General features: G+C 33.6%; 4 protein-coding genes across 6 annotated transcripts; 2 read left to right on the top strand and 2 right to left on the bottom strand.

Annotated features, from left to right (window-relative positions):
- Positions 1-914: 914 nt before the first annotated feature.
- LOC105197713 (caseinolytic peptidase B protein homolog) lies at positions 915-4,666 on the bottom strand. 2 transcript variants are annotated; one of them, XM_039454659.1, is made up of 11 exons: positions 4,394-4,666; positions 3,638-4,158; positions 3,489-3,541; positions 3,098-3,287; positions 2,690-2,940; positions 2,513-2,603; positions 2,204-2,411; positions 1,939-2,071; positions 1,651-1,863; positions 1,280-1,577; positions 915-1,211 (listed from the first exon to the last, which is right to left on the bottom strand). In XM_039454659.1, the coding sequence occupies exons 2-11, from the start codon at positions 3,990-3,992 to the stop codon at positions 1,063-1,065; spliced, it is 1,941 nt and encodes a 646-aa protein (XP_039310593.1). In that variant the 5' UTR covers positions 3,993-4,158; positions 4,394-4,666; the 3' UTR covers positions 915-1,062. The 2 variants fall into 2 exon arrangements, with proteins under 2 accessions (XP_039310593.1, XP_011162511.1); XM_011164209.3 differs by having other exon boundaries at positions 3,638-4,666.
- A 175-nt stretch (positions 4,667-4,841) lies between these two features.
- Positions 4,842-13,771, top strand: LOC105197714 (97 kDa heat shock protein). Of its 2 annotated transcripts, XM_011164210.3 has the most exons (12): positions 4,842-5,350; positions 6,717-6,915; positions 7,515-7,871; positions 7,985-8,306; positions 8,507-8,762; positions 8,836-8,966; positions 9,069-9,343; positions 9,651-9,758; positions 11,224-11,346; positions 11,487-11,726; positions 11,821-12,111; positions 12,193-13,771. In XM_011164210.3, the coding sequence occupies exons 1-12, from the start codon at positions 5,235-5,237 to the stop codon at positions 12,379-12,381; spliced, it is 2,607 nt and encodes an 868-aa protein (XP_011162512.1). In that variant the 5' UTR covers positions 4,842-5,234; the 3' UTR covers positions 12,382-13,771. The 2 variants fall into 2 exon arrangements, with proteins under 2 accessions (XP_011162512.1, XP_011162513.1); XM_011164211.3 differs by lacking the exon at positions 9,651-9,758 and having other exon boundaries at positions 5,235-5,350.
- A 539-nt stretch (positions 13,772-14,310) lies between these two features.
- Positions 14,311-15,871, bottom strand: LOC105197716 (vacuolar ATPase assembly integral membrane protein VMA21 homolog). Its single transcript, XM_011164214.3, has 3 exons — positions 15,576-15,871; positions 15,362-15,467; positions 14,311-15,219 (listed from the first exon to the last, which is right to left on the bottom strand). Exons 1-3 carry the CDS (start codon positions 15,591-15,593, stop codon positions 15,077-15,079), a joined length of 267 nt encoding a protein of 88 aa, XP_011162516.1. The 5' UTR covers positions 15,594-15,871; the 3' UTR covers positions 14,311-15,076.
- Positions 15,872-15,884: 13 nt separating this feature from the next.
- Positions 15,885-18,033, top strand: LOC105197715 (ragulator complex protein LAMTOR1). The gene is made up of 5 exons (XM_011164213.3): positions 15,885-16,088; positions 16,348-16,424; positions 16,648-16,737; positions 16,900-17,098; positions 17,535-18,033. The coding sequence occupies exons 1-5, from the start codon at positions 16,044-16,046 to the stop codon at positions 17,622-17,624; spliced, it is 501 nt and encodes a 166-aa protein (XP_011162515.1). The 5' UTR covers positions 15,885-16,043; the 3' UTR covers positions 17,625-18,033.
- Positions 18,034-18,557: the final 524 nt, after the last annotated feature.

Here is an 18,557-nt window from a genome sequence, read left to right as displayed (position 1 = left end):
TCGTTATATAAGAGAAGCTCAATTTTTTTCTCGAAGCTTAGGTCAAATTATATTTATACAATATAAAAAAAATTCAATCAACTTGTTTGACATATACACTGAAAATTCAACTGTTCACCCGTGAGAAACTGATATCGTAACAGAGCCAGCACGAGTTGTTATATTTTTTATGAATTTATTTTTATGAATAAAAAAACTCGTTATGGTTCTTCGATCAATAGAAGTGGACTATTGATGAACCTGAATTTGCCTTGCATTATATGGTATACCAAGAAGAGCCTCACTTAATATCTTAATTAACAAAACAAGTGAAAAAGATCACGTTCGTCGTTCGTCCTGCCAATAAAGGATAAGGAGGAGCATTTTACCTTACTTGTCGAGATTTGTAAGTAAAACGGAAGGAACATTGTTTCGAAGAGTTTTTAAAGATATATCTCCTGTGTCCGTACACTATAAAGAATATAAATAATGTATTCTAAATGTAATGTGTAATCAATATTTTCTTGTAATGTAACTCTCGATCCAATCATAATTTCTTTCAAAATAAAGAATACTTATTTACATCAGAAATTCGATGTATTTTATCTAAAGCTGCGAATTGTATTTATGTAGATTCGTTTGCAGAAGCATGCATATGCATATTTCCTTATTTATATCGTTCGGAAAAATATAAATGAGTGATTATACCTTCAAGCATTGAATAATTCGAAAACTTTGGGTTTGTTAATTGCGCGCTTACATATGTAATTTTGTTGATTAGTGCACATTCTTGTGTATATATTTCTAACTTTTACCATACGTACGTATTAAAAGTTTAAAATAAATAAATTATTTTTATATATTACAAAAAAACAATATCGCCATAAATGTTAAACTTACCGAAATAGATTTTTGTGACATTACAGTACAGCATATACCTAAATCTAGCAACTTTTTATTATAATTTATATACACTTGTACAGTGTATTCTAACAAATAATATCACACTTTGGTATACGATCTTCCTTTTCACATGACAATGTGTTTTTTATACAAGTTACAGCACAATTAATAACTCCTATATTATAAAAATTTTGTACTAATATTTTTTGTTAACTTATCTGTTTCTATGATGTCCACAAACTTTTTCGAGCCCTTTTGTTGAACAGAAAGGGTTATAGTTGCTCCACTTTCGTGCCACTTTGCTTTTAACAATACACAACATCCTTTACCTATAAAAAAAATTGTCATTGTAGAAAATCATACAATATTTAAGCTAAAAAAGAAAAAAGACAGATACCAAGTTCCCCACGTTCATGAGCCGCTGCTAACTGGTTAATAACACGTCTTTCCACTTCATATTTGATAGAACGAGCGCCATAATGGACATCATATCCATCTGCTAATACCGATAAAACTTCTCTATCCCATTTTAATTCGATCATATGTCTTTCTTTTGCACGTGTAGACCATGCTTTTAATTCTCTGGCAACCAATTCTATTAATTCTGCTCGAGAAAATGGTAAAAAATATACAATTTCATTTATTCTTCCCAAAAACTCGTCTCTCCGAAAATGATTTTTCAATATTGGTCGCACCTGTAAGATTTTATTGAACAATTTTCTATTTCTACATTTTAACAAATATCTCAGATATTTTTATTTTACATACCACTTGATCCTTAAAATTACGAGATATCTCAATATGTTCTGGTTCTTGATCTTCGTTAGAAGTGTTGACTAATCTATGATTTAATAATCTTTCAGCTTCTGCTCTGAGTTGCAATGCATGTTCTGCTATTTCCTCGCTTCCTAAATTTGATGTCATTATAAAGATAGCATTTTTACATTCGATTGTTTTTCCTTTACCGTCAGTTAGTCTTCCCTTAAATATTATTGCATTATTAAAGAATCTTATAGATGGCCGAATAATTTCAATTCAAGGTGGGTAAGTAACTACCTCGTCAAAAAGCTGTAGCAAAACAGTTAGAACATCAGGATGCGCTTTGTCAACCTCATCAAATAATACAACGGCAGAAGGACATTTTTTTAAAAGCTTCGTTAATTGTCCACCATCGTCATGTCCCACGTATCTAAAAAAGTTTAAAATTTTACGCTATTATATCAAATTTGAAATGTGATACACACAAACTTAGAGAATAGAAAAAAAATGATAAAATACAAATAAAAATATTTGAAAATAAAAATAACAATAAAAGTTATACCCTGGTGGTGCACCAATTAATTTTGCAACTTCATGTTTTCCCTGGTACTCCGACATATCCAATCGAATAAAAGCATCTAATTTATTCTTATGAATATAAGCAGCTAATTGCTTGGCTAATTCGGTTTTGCCAATGCCTGACGAACCCAAGAAGAGAAATACTAGTGGATGCTCCTCATCTATCCAACCATTTTCTTTTCTTCTGATCGCTTATAATATTATAGAATATTAGATAATACAATAATTTATAAACAAATCTTTCGGTAAACTATTTTCTGATAAAAACAATAAAATTATAGATTATTCTTACTAGAAGCAACAATGGAAATTGGTCCTTCCTGTCCTACAATATGTTGCTTTAAACGTTGCTCTAATGGAAATCTGCGACGTTCCTCCGCTTCCTGAGCGGAAAATTATTTATATATAATATGTAGAATGATTTTACACATGCAACTTTTATGTAAAGAAAAATAGTTTTCGTATATACCTTTTCTTTTACCATTTCGTCATATTTAATGGCATGTTTGACGAGCATCTCTCTGATTTCGCCTTCTTTAGTATATTCAACTGCCCGATATCCAGCTTCATTTTCTATAGTTGGATTTGCTCCTCCATCTAACAATGCTTTCACACAAGCTTTCGAATCTGCTAACACAGCATAGTGCAAGGCTGTAAAACCTTTGAAAGTAGCTCGATTATTTAGTCGGTCAGAAAACTCCTCCTCTCTTTTCATAAGAACTAAAATATCAAAATTAAAATCAATTATTGAAATCATCAACATATTTTATAAAAGTTCTCACTTGATATTTCTTCTTCAACTTTGATATTTAGAAGAGAGAGTATACTCTGTTATCTCTTACAATATTAATACTTATATATAAAACAAAAATAATACCATCCAATGAATGTAAGCCCTTTTCCATAGCAGTTTTATATACGTTAACAAAGTTATCTCCTGCATTTATATCAGCACCATTGTCCAATAGAATTTTTATGACATCTTCTCTTTGATTTATAGCAGCAGTCTGCAATGCTGTCCAACCCATTTGGTGTCTGGTATTTACATCAATGCCATCTGCTATACACTAGAACATGATGTTATTAACTACATTGTTTTTCTTTTTTACACTATATTAAAAATTGTATATATTGCTTTGTAGTATACATAAATATTTAATGTTTAGAAAAATAAACAACAAATAATTTATTTAAATACAATTGTAAGTTATTTTTCTTCACATTATGACAATACCAGACAGAGTTTCATTCATTATTACAAAACTCACCTTCTTTAATTCTGCAATATTACCATATTGGACAGCACGAAAAAATCTTTTCTCTGCAAAGAATATTAAAAATATCAAGAATTAATTTATTTGTATGTAATTTTATTTTATCTATATATTTTTTTTATGCTAATGATCATAGTATATACCTTTAAAATGTGAAGCATCACAAAAAACCACTGCAAGCCCAAGACTGCTTAAGAGCATACCGAGATGCTTGTAACGTTTTTTGTCATATTTTTTATCGTATTCGTCATCATTTTCTCTCGCAGTTGTCGAGGGCATCGCAGAGAGATTGAAGAAAATTCTGTCCAACAATTTATTCAATGGATACAGTCGAGGTGCGAGCAGCGAGGAATACTGGGCATAACCTCTCTGACAGTTCCAGCACGTAGCGTTGTTGAAATGATCGCCACTTTTGACGCGCATTCGATGGAAACGCGTCTCCACCGTGGCGGTATTTTTTATCATGGAACGTAATTTTAAAATGCACAGTCGTGACATGTTGAATTCATCAATTTTTCATCGCACTCGTAATCACGTGTCATTCGAAACGCGCCTGACAACTGCTCGAAAGTCGAAAGGCGTTGAGCCGCCGCGAGCATGATGCAAGACGAACGTCAGCAATCGAAACCGCAAATCGATTTCTGTTTATTGCAGACAACCGTCACTATTAAAAAACAAAACGTTTCATTCTTACTTTATATATATTTTTGATTCACGCAGACATACAGCCAAGCTGATCAATATCTATCATGTATTTACTATATTGTTTTTGTGATTCGATAATTTGACTTGCAAATTTCTTTTGAATAATCATTATAGTTATAATTAACAGCTTTACAGTTTTTTCTTAGCGTTAAGGCAGAGTTTTCTAAAAAAATGTAATTAAAAGGAAGAAATACAGAAGATCGTTGGAAATCGTGCGCGGACAACCTGAAGACGCACAAAAGCACGATTTTCAAAAAGTTTTTCGGCGCTCAATCTTGGTTGACCGCCATATTGCGACGAAAGCTAACATCCGCTCTCTTTGTTAAAATTCAAACAATCTTATTTGACCATTCGGTTGCGAGGAAATAACAACGCGGACTCAACGAGTCTCGGGTAAATCGTCCGGTCGCCAGCTGACCCGCCAACCGAGCTGAACGTAACGGCGTACTAGCTGTTCGCGGCGTTCGACTTTTTCTCGAATTTTCGAGAGAACCTAGCGCCGGATGAACGCAACGAGATCGACCAATCTCGCGGGTTTCCAGAATGTTCCAGAGCGGGTGGCGCGTCGATCGGAGCTCGGAGCATGCCGCAACGCTGCCATGATTGGCCAGTTTTGAAGCGAACGTCGCAGCAGAAGGCAGACGTGCTCGTGCTGGTGGAGAATACTTCCTGCAGAGCATCGTGCGCGTATCTATCGGGATTATCCGTGTTCGCCGTTGTTCGCGGTCGCCCGTGTGTGGTGCGGGAGAGCGAGAGCGAGAGAGAGAGGGAGAGCCGTGGTGACGTTCGAACGACGAGAGTCCCCAAGGCGAGTCGATCGGCGACTCACGCGATTCTCGACGTGCGTGGCGAGGAGGAGGAAGTGGAGGACAACGACGACGACGTGCCCCCGACGACGAGTGTCGACGAGTAGCAACGAGTGTCGACGAGAGCCGCCGCGCCGGACGTGTTCCCGTCTCTCGTGTCGTACGCAGGAGGTGTCGATTCGGAAGTACCGACCGTCAGCGAACTAACCAACCAACCTGAACCACAGTCATGGCTGCGATGTCCGTGATCGGAATCGACTTTGGGAACGAGAGCTGTTACGTGGCCGTGGCCCGTGCCGGTGGCATCGAGACCATCGCCAACGACTACAGTCTTCGCAGTACTCCGTGAGTAAAGCATTCCGCTCGGCGGAAACATTTGGTCGCGACGCACTCGCCGCCCGTGCATACCGGTATTTCGCCTACCACCGCGCCGCCGCCGCCACCGCCGCCGCCGCCGCGCTGTGCCGGCCTTCGCGCCTTCGTGATCTCGATATCGGAGTTTTATACTCATTACTCCTTCATTCGGATTTTCATCGTGATTTGGAAGAATACGGACTCCCATCGCCGTCTCGTAACCTCGCTCCATAGGCTTCAGGAGAATTGGTTGGTCTCCGTAGATTCGCGAGAACGTGTAGTGCGAGTTTTTCAATTCAGCCTTAGTTTTAATGCAGCTTTTACAGAGCGTTTGCGAATAATGCGATTGATGAATGAAAAAAAACTCGCCTCATTTCTCGAGACCGCCATCGAGTTTCGATTGTCTCCGAAGGACGAAGGATATGACGACGATCGACATGAAAGACAAAAAACTTGCCTCACGTGTCTGCATCATCGACTCGCGTGCCGCGCTCCCCCTTCTAATTTTGCGCGCGACGAGGTACTGATTTTTATCTCTCTAATTTTATATTTCGAGTAGCACATAACGGTACGCAAAGACCAGAGAAGCATGTGCATGGGGGTAAACTTGCGGGTAAAACTTTTGCAAGCGTGCGCGCGCGCGGATTATCGTACTCTCTAGAACATCGAACGCGTTACCATTTACAGGCATCTCGTTACCACTACCGGCTGTCACACTTCACTTTCGTGTGTGTGTGTTTTTCAGAATATCCCAAAAAGTCCCGCCCCGCTCCAGCGTGAGTTTCTCTCTCTTTCACTCACACACACTCACTTTCTCTCTCTCTCTCTCTCTTTCTCGCTCTCGCTCTCTCTTGCCTTCCTTTTGGAAGTTGTCATCGCACTTATATTTATCCCCCGAGGGCCGCCGACGGCCGATTCCTTCGCGATTATCCGATCTTTTGCATCCCACGAAGAATAATTTTCTCCAATCAAACAAGTTTTTGTTTATGCGTCATAAGTTGCATTGTATATTAAGTATATTAGATAAATTATTGTTTAATAATTGATTTGTTAACTATAAAATGTAAAATGTTGAATTTATATCATTTGTATATGTATGATTACATTCAATTGATTTGTGATATCAGTAATATAACAACATTACTCTTCTAGAGCTTTTAAACATAAGTTAAGTCAAAGAAATGGATTTTTCTAGAAGTATGTATGTGAATAATCTCTATAATGTTGAGATAATAGTTGTAACAGTAGATGAATACATAAAATATACATATCTGGGAATCAAATGATACATATTATATATTCCAAGTACTTCAATGTCATTAAAGTAACAACTAATCCTTATATTTGTGGTTTCTAGATCATGTGTGGCATTCAGTGGAAAAAACCGGATACTCGGGGTGGCAGCTAAGAACCAAATGGTGACTAATGTGAAAAATACCATTCATGGTTTCAAAAGATTATTAGGTAGAAAATATAATGATCCACAAGTCCAGAGCGAATTGCGATCTCTTCCATTTCGAATAACTCCACAAGCGGATGGAAGCATTGGTATACATGTAAGTGTAGTACCAAGAAAGTAATTATGAATTTCTCATCATACTAATGTTGCTTGTAAGAATAATCAAGATTATATCTTTGACAATCATAATGAAAAGTATAAAAATGAGGTTACACAAAATAAATTTCTATATAATCTTTACAATATAAATAGAATTAAGCTTTAATTAATTATTAATAATATTTATAAGAGTATAAACCGAGAGGTTTAATTATATTAATTTAATTAATATAATTAAAACTTAATTCATGCTTTTATAAATAAAATGTGCTATACAAGGAGAAAAAAAACACAAGTATTTTTGTGTAAGAAAGTTGTTTAGTATTTCAATTGCTATTGCTTTTTGCTGGTGTAATTCAATGATTAAGGAGGTATTTAATTTAGGCATCTTGCCAAGAGGTTCTCTCATTTCTGAGGAGACTCATATCTTATTTATATCTTTTAAGGATGCTATGATTCAATATTATTTATATTTTGTAAAACTAAATGTATTTTATCAAAAATTATATTTATATAATATTTCATGATTTCTACATACTGTTAAAAATTATTTTAATACAATTATTTTAATACTAATTTTTTTTATTTATATTTTAGGTACAATATTTGGAAGAAGAACACGTCTTTTCGCCGGAGCAAATTACTGCTATGCTCTTCACAAAATTGAAAGATATTTCCGAAACAGCGTTACAAACTGCTGTTAATGATTGTGTCATATCAGTTCCTTCGTACTTTACCCAAACTGAACGTCAGGCTCTGCTTGACGCCGCTAAGATTGCAGGCCTTAACGTTCTAAGATTATTTAATGAAACTACTGCGACTGCTCTATGTTATGGTATTTATAAGCAAGATTTGCCGGCGCCAGAGGCGCCTCCTAGAAACATTGTTTTTGTGGATTGTGGCAACGCCAGCTTGCAAGTGAGCGTCTGTGCCTTTCATAAAGGCAAAGTTAAGGTCAGTATTGAAAACTACATGATTAAAAATTGTTACACTACATTCGCGCAAACGTTTGATTACATTAGTTCAATTTCATTATAGTAGTAAATTATTATTTTATTATATTAAAGATGTTAGCAAGTGCTGCTGATAGTCAATTGGGTGGAAGAGATATCGATGTTATTTTGACGGAACACTTCTGTAAGGACTTTAAAACACGATACAACATCGACGCACGTACCAATCCGCGGGCGTACTTAAGATTACTAGCAGAAACAGAGAAACTGAAGAAACAAATGTCTGCTAATTCAACTTCCCTGCCTTTAAATATCGAGTGCTTTATGGAGGAGAAGGATGTCCACGGCGATATGAAGCGTAGCGATATGGAAGCGCTATGTGCTCATCTATTTGATCGAGTTGAAAAAACTCTTAAACAATGTTTGTCGGATTCGAGTAAGTTTGCAAATAATATCTCTCCAACCTTTAACTTTTGTTAGACCATGGTGACCCCTCAGCGTATTTCTGTGGTATATACTGGATGACAAATCGAAAATCGAATCCATATCTTGCTTGATCACACTAGCGATAAGCTACTCTACCTAGCTATAAGCTACTTCTATCTTCTACTAATAAAGATGTATAATTTGTTTCAGAATTGAAGCTAGAGGACATTCATGCAGTTGAACTGGCGGGAGGATCGAGCCGCGTTCCCGCTATCAAACGTTTGGTGGAGGAAGTTTTCGGTCGACCGACATCGACGACGCTGAATCAAGACGAAGCGGTTGCTCGTGGCTGCGCATTACAATGCGCTATGTTGAGCCCTGCCGTGCGTGTCCGTGATTTTTCCGTTACAGACATACAACCTTATCCCTTGAAACTGACGTGGGATGCTACTCAAGGCGAAGAAGGGTATGTACAATTATTTGCGGTATTCTGTTGTTACTAATAAAAATCGAATGTTATTTGTAACTTTATTTTTTAGCGAAATGGAAGTATTCGGGCATAATCATCCTGTGCCATTCTCAAAAATGTTGACATTCTATCGTACAAGTCCATTTACATTAACTGCTAGTTACAGCGTGCCACCTTCATGTTATCCTCAAACATATATTGGTATGGTTTTTTTTGTTAATCTTATTAAAAATTTTTTTAAGAACATGTAAGAATTTACAATAGAGATATCTTATTTATATTTATATTTTACGATTTACGCAGGAACGTTCACGATAAAGAATGTAAAGGCTACGCCGGAAGGTGAATCGGCAAAAGTCAAGGTGAAGGTAAGAGTGAATTTGAATGGTATTTTAACCATTGCGTCGGCTTCGCTTATTGAAAAACGCGAGCCAACTCAACAAGAGAAAGAAGAAGAAGAGGCCCAGCAACAGCAGCAACAACAGCAACAGAATAACATGGATGTTGATTCGCAAGCGACAGATAAAAAAGATAAACCTGATCAAGATGCACAGGCTAACGAACCGCCAGCTCCAGAGGTTTGTAATTTCGTTTGCAATATTTTAAAGCTTGTGAAAAAGAGGAATAGTGATAGCTTTAGGATATAGTATCGCGATTTCGATTTATTAGTAAATATCACGTCACATGTGTATATGGAATATACACTACAGTACTACTTTAGTATATACAGTATTACTTTAGTATACTGTATTTAGTATAAAGTAGTACTTTAGTGTATATTCCATGTACTAGTATATACTAAAGTTTGGAATCATATTCTGGTGTGTGATGTTACGGCATTGCCGGTGTTCAGGTGCATGACTATGTGAGTTTATTGTGGTTTAGGTGAGCATGGATAAGACAAGACGAAACTCAGATGCTGACGATGATGGAAAAGGTGCTGGGGGCTCTGCCCCTTCCTACTCCTCCAGGATTCTCTCTTGGTTCAGCTCGGTACGGGGCATACTATCTCTACTTGGACCCATACGCATACGCATTCATATTGAAATATATGTGTGCGATAAATTCTAAGCTCTTAATCGTTGCATTGTTGTGAGTTATTGCAAGCATTCCTTCGTATTTAGGGCCGACTGATTTAGGTATTCTTTACCTTCTATCATGTTAGTAGTTTTATCACTTATTTTAAAACAATAATCAATCAGATGCAGCCTTCTCCAATGATACTAATAAATGCACGATAATAGCAATCGCTTTATATCGCAAGCGATACTTATCATTAATTTGACAGCATTAAACGCAATTTTCGCACGTTTTATTTTTAGCAATTTCATTCATATTTCTTGTTTTCTTCATAAAGTAATTGTGAGAAAAATTATTTATCAACATAGTATATACCCTTGACACCTTTAATTTACAATGCAATTGTATTTTTATCGTAGAATTTAGAAATTTCTATCATTTGCTTTCTGCATATTAACTTTTATTAAGATATGAGTAGATGGTAGCTAACTAGTTTTACACATCATATTTCGTGAACTAGGCTTGTAGATTGTTGGAATTATCGAATGCATGACGTTAAGCTTAAACCCAAAGTTTTAAAACCTGTGTCGATTTCTTCTGCAAACTCGGCTATTCAGCGGCACTATAAAAATTTAGAGAAAGTTTGAGCTTGCTCTTTTATAAAATATGAATTAACATCGCACTAACAGCTGATGATATGCAATTCTTTAACAATTATTTTTTAGTAATGCATATGGGTCCAAGAACAGCTGTGTTACAGCCGTGCTGTCTGTCTTTGCTCTGCTATTCTATACACTGAGTCGCAGAAGGAAAAGAGACAGTAATATCTAATAAAAGTACATTTATACCGAGTATGAATATTCCTAAAATATAAAGGCAGGCAACACTGAACAGTTTTCAATTCGTATAGAGAAATAAAAAACAATTCAGTACATTACAAATGTGTGAATATTTAGACTATAAAGTCTACCAATATATACATATACATTTCATCTTTACATGAGACATTATGAACACTATACGAATTCAAAACTACACACTAAAGTGTATCCCCCATTATCCTTGATTCATCTTTGTCATCACCTGAATTCGAGTTTAGTTCTATTATTGTACAAATTCTGTTTACTTAGTTTAGCATTTTTACGTTATAGACACATATATAAAAGTGTTGTAAACATAAGTTAAAAATAAAAAAGAAAGCGTTTCAAGAAAGTATTGTAATAAGGTAAGTGTTCATGCGTAGACAAAAATTTTCAATTTATATAAGTTTATGTATACACAATTTGTTTTAAATTCTAAATGAATTTTGGGAATTGATTGAAAAATATGATTGGATAATAAACTTTCTTGTAAACGATTTTTTAATTATAGGTTCGTGCAAAATGCAATGCTGAAAAAAATATATTGATAAACATTTGGTAAATCTTTTCTGTTTTAGGGAGATGATAAGGGCGATGATAAAAGTAGGAAAAAAGTTCCAATTCGTACAATCGATTTACCCATCGAAGCTAATGTTTGCGGACTATCTCAACGAGATCTCGATGCTGCAGTAGAAAAAGAAGTACGTATCGTTTAACATATATTTCAGTTACGTAACCTGTATGTATGTTGTACTGTTTCTGTCTTTAATTATAGCAAAAAAACTTGTCGGTGTAACAGTGAATCACATTATATAATTACACGTATTTTGTTCATGAACAGGGCAAAATGGTTGCTGAAGATAAACAGGAAAAAGAACGAGTTGACGCGCGTAATGCCTTGGAAGAGTATGTTTATGATCTGCGTGCTAAATTATCTGACGAAGATGAATTAGCTACGTTCATTACAGAAACTGATAAAGAACAGCTATGTAATACATTAGATGATACTGAAAATTGGCTCTATGAAGAAGGAGAAGATTGTCAACGACAGATTTACTCGGAGCGACTAACGCGCTTGAAGGTATATTATTTAATTGATCATCTAGCAGCGATCTCATAAGTTTGTCTTGGCAACAATTTTTATAAACCAAAATGCACAACTTTCTTTTTGTTAGTCTCAAGGGGAACCAATAAAGGAAAGGAAATCAGAATTTGAAGGGAGATCTGTTGCATTGGAAGAATTAGGAGTGGCATTACAATTGGCTAAAAAAGGCCTGGATCAAATAAAAACATCGAGTGGAAAGGATGACAAATATTCTCATTTAACGGAGGAAGAAATAAAAATAGTTGAGAAAACTGTGCAAGAGAAATGGACATGGCTGGAGGAGAAACGTATTCTGCTTGCGAGCACGCTTCGCACCCAACAACCGCCGGTTACCGTGGCGCAAATTCGGGCCGAGAAACTAGTAAGGATTTAAAAAATCAATTGTAATCACAAGTAATAAGTAATTTCTTTTAATATTATCTATTTTTCATTGTTTACTTAGTCAATGGACAGCGTGGTACTACCTATTCTTAACAAGCCTAAACCTAAAGCGGAACCGCCAAAAGAGGATAAACCAAAAGACAAGTCTGCCGATGAACAAAAGAATAATCAAAATGCGCAAGGCAACAGCCACAGTCAATCTAATCAGCAGCAGCAGCAAACGGAGGAAGAAAAAATGGATGTTGAGTAACGGTCATCGCAACTTATGTGTTTTTAATAATATTGAATCTACATAAATTAAAAGAGGGAATATTTCATTTGGATACATCATGTTTATTATGTCTCGAAAGCGCCTGATATGTTGTGTAGTCTGATTGCACATTGATAAAAAAAGATTTGATTCAAATAAAAATGTTATTAGTCAAATAACTATTCAATAACAATTCAACTTATTTACGTCACACAAGTAAATATTGTTTGTAGTACATATTATTGATTCGATATAAAATAGTTATTTGAATAGTACTAATAACATATTTAATTGAATCAATAATTTCTTTTCAGTGCACGATTGTTTTTTCGTTTCCATTTTTTTTCTTTTTTTTCTGTAACATCTATTAATCTGGTGAATTAATCTATTTAATGACATATATACTATCATGAGCATAAAAGTATCACGCAAAAACTAAAGAAATGGTTTAAATTCGTGAAACTTTTAGAATATGCGAAAGACATCCTTCTTTTGCTTGAAAACAATTCATTCGTGATATGTTATTACAAATATAATTGTAATTTGGACAAATTGGAGACACGATTGAATTATTAAAGTTTCTATACATAAAAGAAATCTTTCAGGTTTTCTTGTAAAGTTTAACACTTTTAAATGCACATAAATCTAAACTACACAGAATAGATTTTTGAAAAGGATTCTGAAAACTATTGCCAGTATAAAGAATAGGTTGCGACTTTTAATGTATAGAATGAGTGCTAAGTTAGATCTAATTGACCAAATTAAATTGTGACTAGATAATATTGCTGGCATCTTATGTATTTAATAAAACAATTGTTCATTCCAACATTTTCTCATAATTGACAGCAAATATTCTGTCACAAATTTTTATTGTTGCATTTACGATACTTAAATAAATTAATGGTTCGCTAATTAACATTGTGCTAAGTCTGTTTTAATTTTGGAATTAACATCTGCAAAGATGTTACAAGAATTTATTGCAATTTCTTTTTCTTTTTTTGTTCATTTAAGTTTCAATTGAACTTTAATCATTGGTTTTAGTGCAAAAATCCCCTTCTAGAAAATTGCAATTCAACTAGATATATCATTGTACATATACAACTTAGGCATCTACACAACGATAGAATATTTCTTTATCTCTCATGATATTTATATTACTATGTTATTTCGCAACACATAGAAAATTCATTATAGTGGAAAATTTAGTTGTTCCTAGAATATGCAAGATAGCGGTCCATATTTCATTCTTGCGTCTAACTTTGTTCTCGTCGTTTTTGTTTAGAAGTTAAGAGTCGCAATTACATATGTATAGTATAGTTATTAGTGAGATGTAAAAAATATGAACGTTAAAAATTTTGCTTTTTTGAATGATAAAAGTTTCCACATATAATGCGTATTTTTTCTATTACTTTCTTATATATTTCACATAATTATATTATGTTTGTGATTTTTACACACACCCCCACACACACGCATACACACACACACATACATACATACATACACACATATACATACATATATATACACATACATACACACGCTTAAGTTTATAACATATGAATCATTTATTTTTTTTAATATGTGAATGGGTTTAGAGTAAATTTATCTTTATATATATATATATATATAAACATAAAGATAAATTTACTCTAAACCCATTCACATATTAAAAAAAAATAAATGATTCATATGTTATAAATATATATATATTAATATAATATATAATATATATATATATATATGTTTTGTTCGTATCCAGCAAGTTCCTTCTTTCAATTTCAATTTTCTATAGGAACATAATTGTCACATTTGCATCTGACATAAATTTATATTAAAAATTAATATATTCTCAATTTTTATTTCCTATTATGGTCTAAATAAAGGAATCAAATTTGTTAATAATTTGAATAAATGCACTTGAACGCATTTTTGTTTAACTTAATGCTTTGGTAAAGTTTTTATTTTATTTTTTTCCCATATTGTGGCTACTAAGTTTGAGTTTCATTAATCGATACTCATTTTATATTAATAATTACATGTTTGTTTCATTTATTTGTAAACAAGCTTAAATAGATTCAAAATATTTCTTTTTTTCTTTAAACTTAAATTTAAGTAAATATAGAATTTAAATAAATTAGAATTTTAAACTCTCTGTACAAAGGAAAATATGGACATCTATCTTTCACTTCAATAAACAAATAAAAATAATTGAAACCTTGTGTTGCCATCGACACTTGCATATAAAAAATGAGATTGTACAGATAAAAATAATCTATACTTTCCATTCATTATGGACAAAAAATATTTTATGCACCACATAATTTCATTGTACATTTGTTTGTACATGAAAATATGTAATATTTTAACATTTGTAATATGGATGTCCGTACATTTGAAGCATACAATAGCAAATATGTAATGTTTGAAAAAAATTATGGAATGTAAGTTGCTTTGTGAGAGTTCATTTCCATATGAATCAGCGTTAGATAGTACTAATTATTAATTTTAGCAAATTGCAACTGGCTTTTAACCAATCACTAGCTGAAAGTACAGAAAAATATGTTAATAAATGTTGTAACAACACATCAAAGATTTACTTTACAATATCGCTTAGTATTATCCGAAAACAAATGTGTTGACTGTGATTATGTCTTAAGTGTATGGTCACCAAGGTGTACTTAATAATAAAAAACTAATCTCTTTTAATTGCCGGTGTCTTTGATCGATCGTCGAAGTACGCTCTATATATAAAAACTCCTAAAGCAATGTGTAATACGATCACTGCAACCCCAGCCGAATACACGCTACTTGGCACATTGTTGAGACCTAATATACCTAAACATAAATTGCAAACAATGCATTAGTTAAGCAGAATATTTTAGGGTGTAAAGTTCTATGAAAGAAATACGTGACAAAAATTATAGCTACAAGCTTATTACAGTGTTTGCTGTAACTTTCTCATGTATATACTTCGTACCATCAAATAGAAAAATTTTGCTTGTAAAGAAAGATATCACAGGTAGCGCGAGTATTACCACGCTATGATAAAGGACCGTTTTAAATGCTTGCAGTTCGGTTGTTTCCTAAAAAAGTGAAAAAGCAATACGATGAACGGGTACGCTTCATTTAGCAACAGATGCAAATAATCACATGCAAAAATAATATTAATATAATATTATTATCAAACGTACCTTGCCTGTGCCTGACATGCTGGTAGCTAGTTTGTATGTTTTAAAAGTTACGAAAGTAGGAAAATTTACATCGACCAAATAAATATCAACTTTCGCTAGTGTATTGGAAAAATTCCACCAGAATACGCACAGAAAAATTCAATATCGTTTATCTTTTACGTGACGTTGCGGGAACGGCGCGAGAGATTGAGGTTACGTTTTCAAATAGTACGGCATAAGCTCCGCCAGGGACGTTGCGTGTGTCCGGGATCCATCACGTCCTTTGAGTTTACGTATCTGCGAATAGTCGCGTGCGCCTTGCTTTGCCATTATTTATGGAATATGATTGTGTACGTAGAGAATCTTGCGGCGACACACGACAGCTGATTCACCCGATTGTTTACCGGAACAAAAAAATGCACGATTGTTTGCAATAACGGATGCACCTACCTTGCTGATTGAGAAAAGTCACATTGGAGGGTTTCAACCATGGGATGTTGCTACAGCCTCTGTAAGGAGGATAGCGGGCCGCAGGTAAAGTAACCGCGAGAAAAAAAGAGCTTTTCCGCCTGTGCTTTTGTTATCACTTATAACGCTATATGCGCGGCAATCCTCGAGTATTATCGCTAACACGCCTACTCAGCGGCAGTGATTGCGTCTCATGGATACATTGATATTTGTGTTATAATTGTAAAGATGATGAATATAGAAAATGGCACACACATAAAAATGAATAATTTTGATTACATATTTAAAATATCACAACATCTGTTACAATGTACCTTATTTGCAGGGTGGAGAAGCGAACGAGAGAACGCATTTGCTCGTAGATCCTGTCAGTAATAATACAAACATACCGAGAGTACATAGGTGGGCTATTTCACATGTTTATCAAGCGTAGACATTTTGGACATTCAGTTTTAAATATCTTAAGTCTTTTGTTCATGGCTGAACTAGCAAATACTTGTGTACTTAAAATGCAATGTACATATATTTGACGTTTAATGAGAAAAAAATATTGGTAGAGTCCAGTCTAGCGATAAAAAACAGACCTCTTAAAACTGATAAGATCATATTTTTTTCTTCTTTGCAGTGATGATTATGTTAACCAATACGCAAGTTCCGTGCCTAAGAAGACAGATGAGCAGAGTGCATTGAATAGAATTTTACATGAAACTGCAGCGTGAGTGGAACTTTATTTCACTTGACTCTGGTTTCTTTTATATAATTTATATTACCAATTTTTTAAATATATAATTTGTTTACAAAAATTTTTAACTTATGTTTTGTTAAGAAAAATTAAAAAATTGCAAGTTAATTCTATAATTCAATCCTTTTCTTACAGCAATGTCATAGACGTGGGTGCATTAGATACGCATAATCTAGAACAACATGAGTATATGGACAGATCTCGTGCATATTCAAAGAGAATAGAAACAGGTCGAATTAAACTCCCTGAAACTGCGTCTTGCCTACTTAAAGATATACCTGCTCCAGAACGAATATTAGCAGCTGATCCACTTGCTGCAGAAGATCAAGAACTGGTAAGTACTTGAGAAACTACTTCATTTAGCATTTGTCTTTATAACTAAAGTTAATATCAGATTGCACATTGGAGATTGAGGATCACAAATTGAAGATTTAAAATTTGTCCAATCAGATATTTTTAATTCGATTGGTTGAATTCTAATTTGACAATCCTCAATTTCTAATTGTCAACGTCTAATGCAGACTCAAGTTCAGAGTTGCCAGGTTAAAGTATTTCTTCATAAATTTGAGTTTTGTTATTATGATAGGAGATTTTTTTAGAAAGTTAAAAAGTTTATGGGAATTTTTAGGAGAGGAAAATGTAAAGATTTACTTTATTTTTTAGACATTGTATTGATTTAAAAAAATACATTATATTATAAATATTAATAACCTGACAACACTGTAACAAGTTTGATGACAATAGAAGTAATATGTGAATCAAATATACAGATTACAGAAATGCTCAACAAGGCTGTGACAGCATTAGGCGATGTAAAGGTCGAACACAAGGAGGATTTGGTGGTTCCGTTTTTATCGTGATTGTTAAATGTCCCTCAAATTAATTTATAATTTCACCTCATTTAATTGGAACTTTGATATCATACGGCATTAAAAGAGGATATACATTTGTCGGAAATAAATCGACCTAAGTCTGAATTACAACTCTAGGTTACGCTAAGACAGAGGATCGATTTCAATGTTTAATATGTAATGTATTATACAGAATGTTAAATTATATACTATCACTGTTTATGCTTGCTACGTACCAATAGCTTCACAATTATTGAATAGTTATAAATATTTCTCTTTTATTTTTTATTTTGAAGTTTAGAATTAAGATGTGCGTCGTAATCTCTTGCACATTTTATCTATATGAAATTTTTATGTAAAGAATTTGTTATTGTAATATTCAATTGATAAATATACATACATATATATTTACACAAAATATCCTGTCACTACCGCATGCGAGTATTAATGGCATATCTTTTGGCTAATTTTGTATCTATTCTACGAAAATATTGAGGGAGATATCTTTTTGCGACACTCTTGCCTCTCTTTCGCATTATATATTTAAATAATATATAATATTAACTTATGCAAATACAATTCTTTAAAAATAAAATTAAAAATTAATTGATAAATATAATTTTATTACTTATGTACAAATCTTATGTTACCTTGAAATTTACTTTATAAAACAATCCTCATTTTCAATTATTTAACTATTAATGCCTGAATCTTCCCAGAAAAAATTCGATTTCAAACTGACCAAAGAATGCGCCGATGTTTATACAATACTAACGGGACACTTTATATATATCTTCAGATAAAAATAAAAAAGAAATATTATATATATTTTATCACTCAATTATATTGTTCAATAAATTCAATAAAATCTTATATGATTACGATCTTGTTATTGCAACACTGTAAAGAAAAATTCGACTTAATTTATTAGGGGAGACTAAA

Source organism: Solenopsis invicta, chromosome 10 (genome assembly GCF_016802725.1).
Source record: "Solenopsis invicta isolate M01_SB chromosome 10, UNIL_Sinv_3.0, whole genome shotgun sequence".
Taxonomy (NCBI): Eukaryota; Metazoa; Arthropoda; class Insecta; order Hymenoptera; family Formicidae; genus Solenopsis; species Solenopsis invicta.
The sequence above is the reverse complement of the archived record's forward strand: the minus strand, read 5'-3'. Positions and strand labels throughout refer to the sequence as shown.

What these genes read in the sequence shown, in the direction of transcription:
- LOC105197713 (XM_011164209.3), bottom strand. Translation starts at nt 3,992, where the DNA reads ATGTCACGACTGTGCATTTTAAAATTACGTTCCATGATAAAAAATACC. An exon ending in TGATGCTTCACATTTTAAAG is followed by an intron (nt 3,542 to 3,637) that starts GTATATACTATG and finishes TATTCTTTGCAG; the next exon opens with AGAAAAGATTTTTTCGTGCT. An exon ending in GTAATTTTAAGGATCAAGTG is followed by an intron (nt 1,578 to 1,650) that starts GTATGTAAAATA and finishes AAAATCTTACAG; the next exon opens with GTGCGACCAATATTGAAAAA.
- LOC105197714 (XM_011164210.3), top strand. Translation starts at nt 5,235, where the DNA reads ATGGCTGCGATGTCCGTGATCGGAATCGACTTTGGGAACGAGAGCTGT. An exon ending in TTCATAAAGGCAAAGTTAAG is followed by an intron (nt 7,872 to 7,984) that starts GTCAGTATTGAA and finishes ATTATATTAAAG; the next exon opens with ATGTTAGCAAGTGCTGCTGA. An exon ending in ATGCTGCAGTAGAAAAAGAA is followed by an intron (nt 11,347 to 11,486) that starts GTACGTATCGTT and finishes GTTCATGAACAG; the next exon opens with GGCAAAATGGTTGCTGAAGA.
- LOC105197715 (XM_011164213.3), top strand. Translation starts at nt 16,044, where the DNA reads ATGGGATGTTGCTACAGCCTCTGTAAGGAGGATAGCGGGCCGCAG. An exon ending in AGGAGGATAGCGGGCCGCAG is followed by an intron (nt 16,089 to 16,347) that starts GTAAAGTAACCG and finishes CCTTATTTGCAG; the next exon opens with GGTGGAGAAGCGAACGAGAG. An exon ending in CTGCAGAAGATCAAGAACTG is followed by an intron (nt 17,099 to 17,534) that starts GTAAGTACTTGA and finishes TCAAATATACAG; the next exon opens with ATTACAGAAATGCTCAACAA.
- LOC105197716 (XM_011164214.3), bottom strand. An exon ending in CAAAATTTTTCTATTTGATG is followed by an intron (nt 15,220 to 15,361) that starts GTACGAAGTATA and finishes ATTTATGTTTAG; the next exon opens with GTATATTAGGTCTCAACAAT.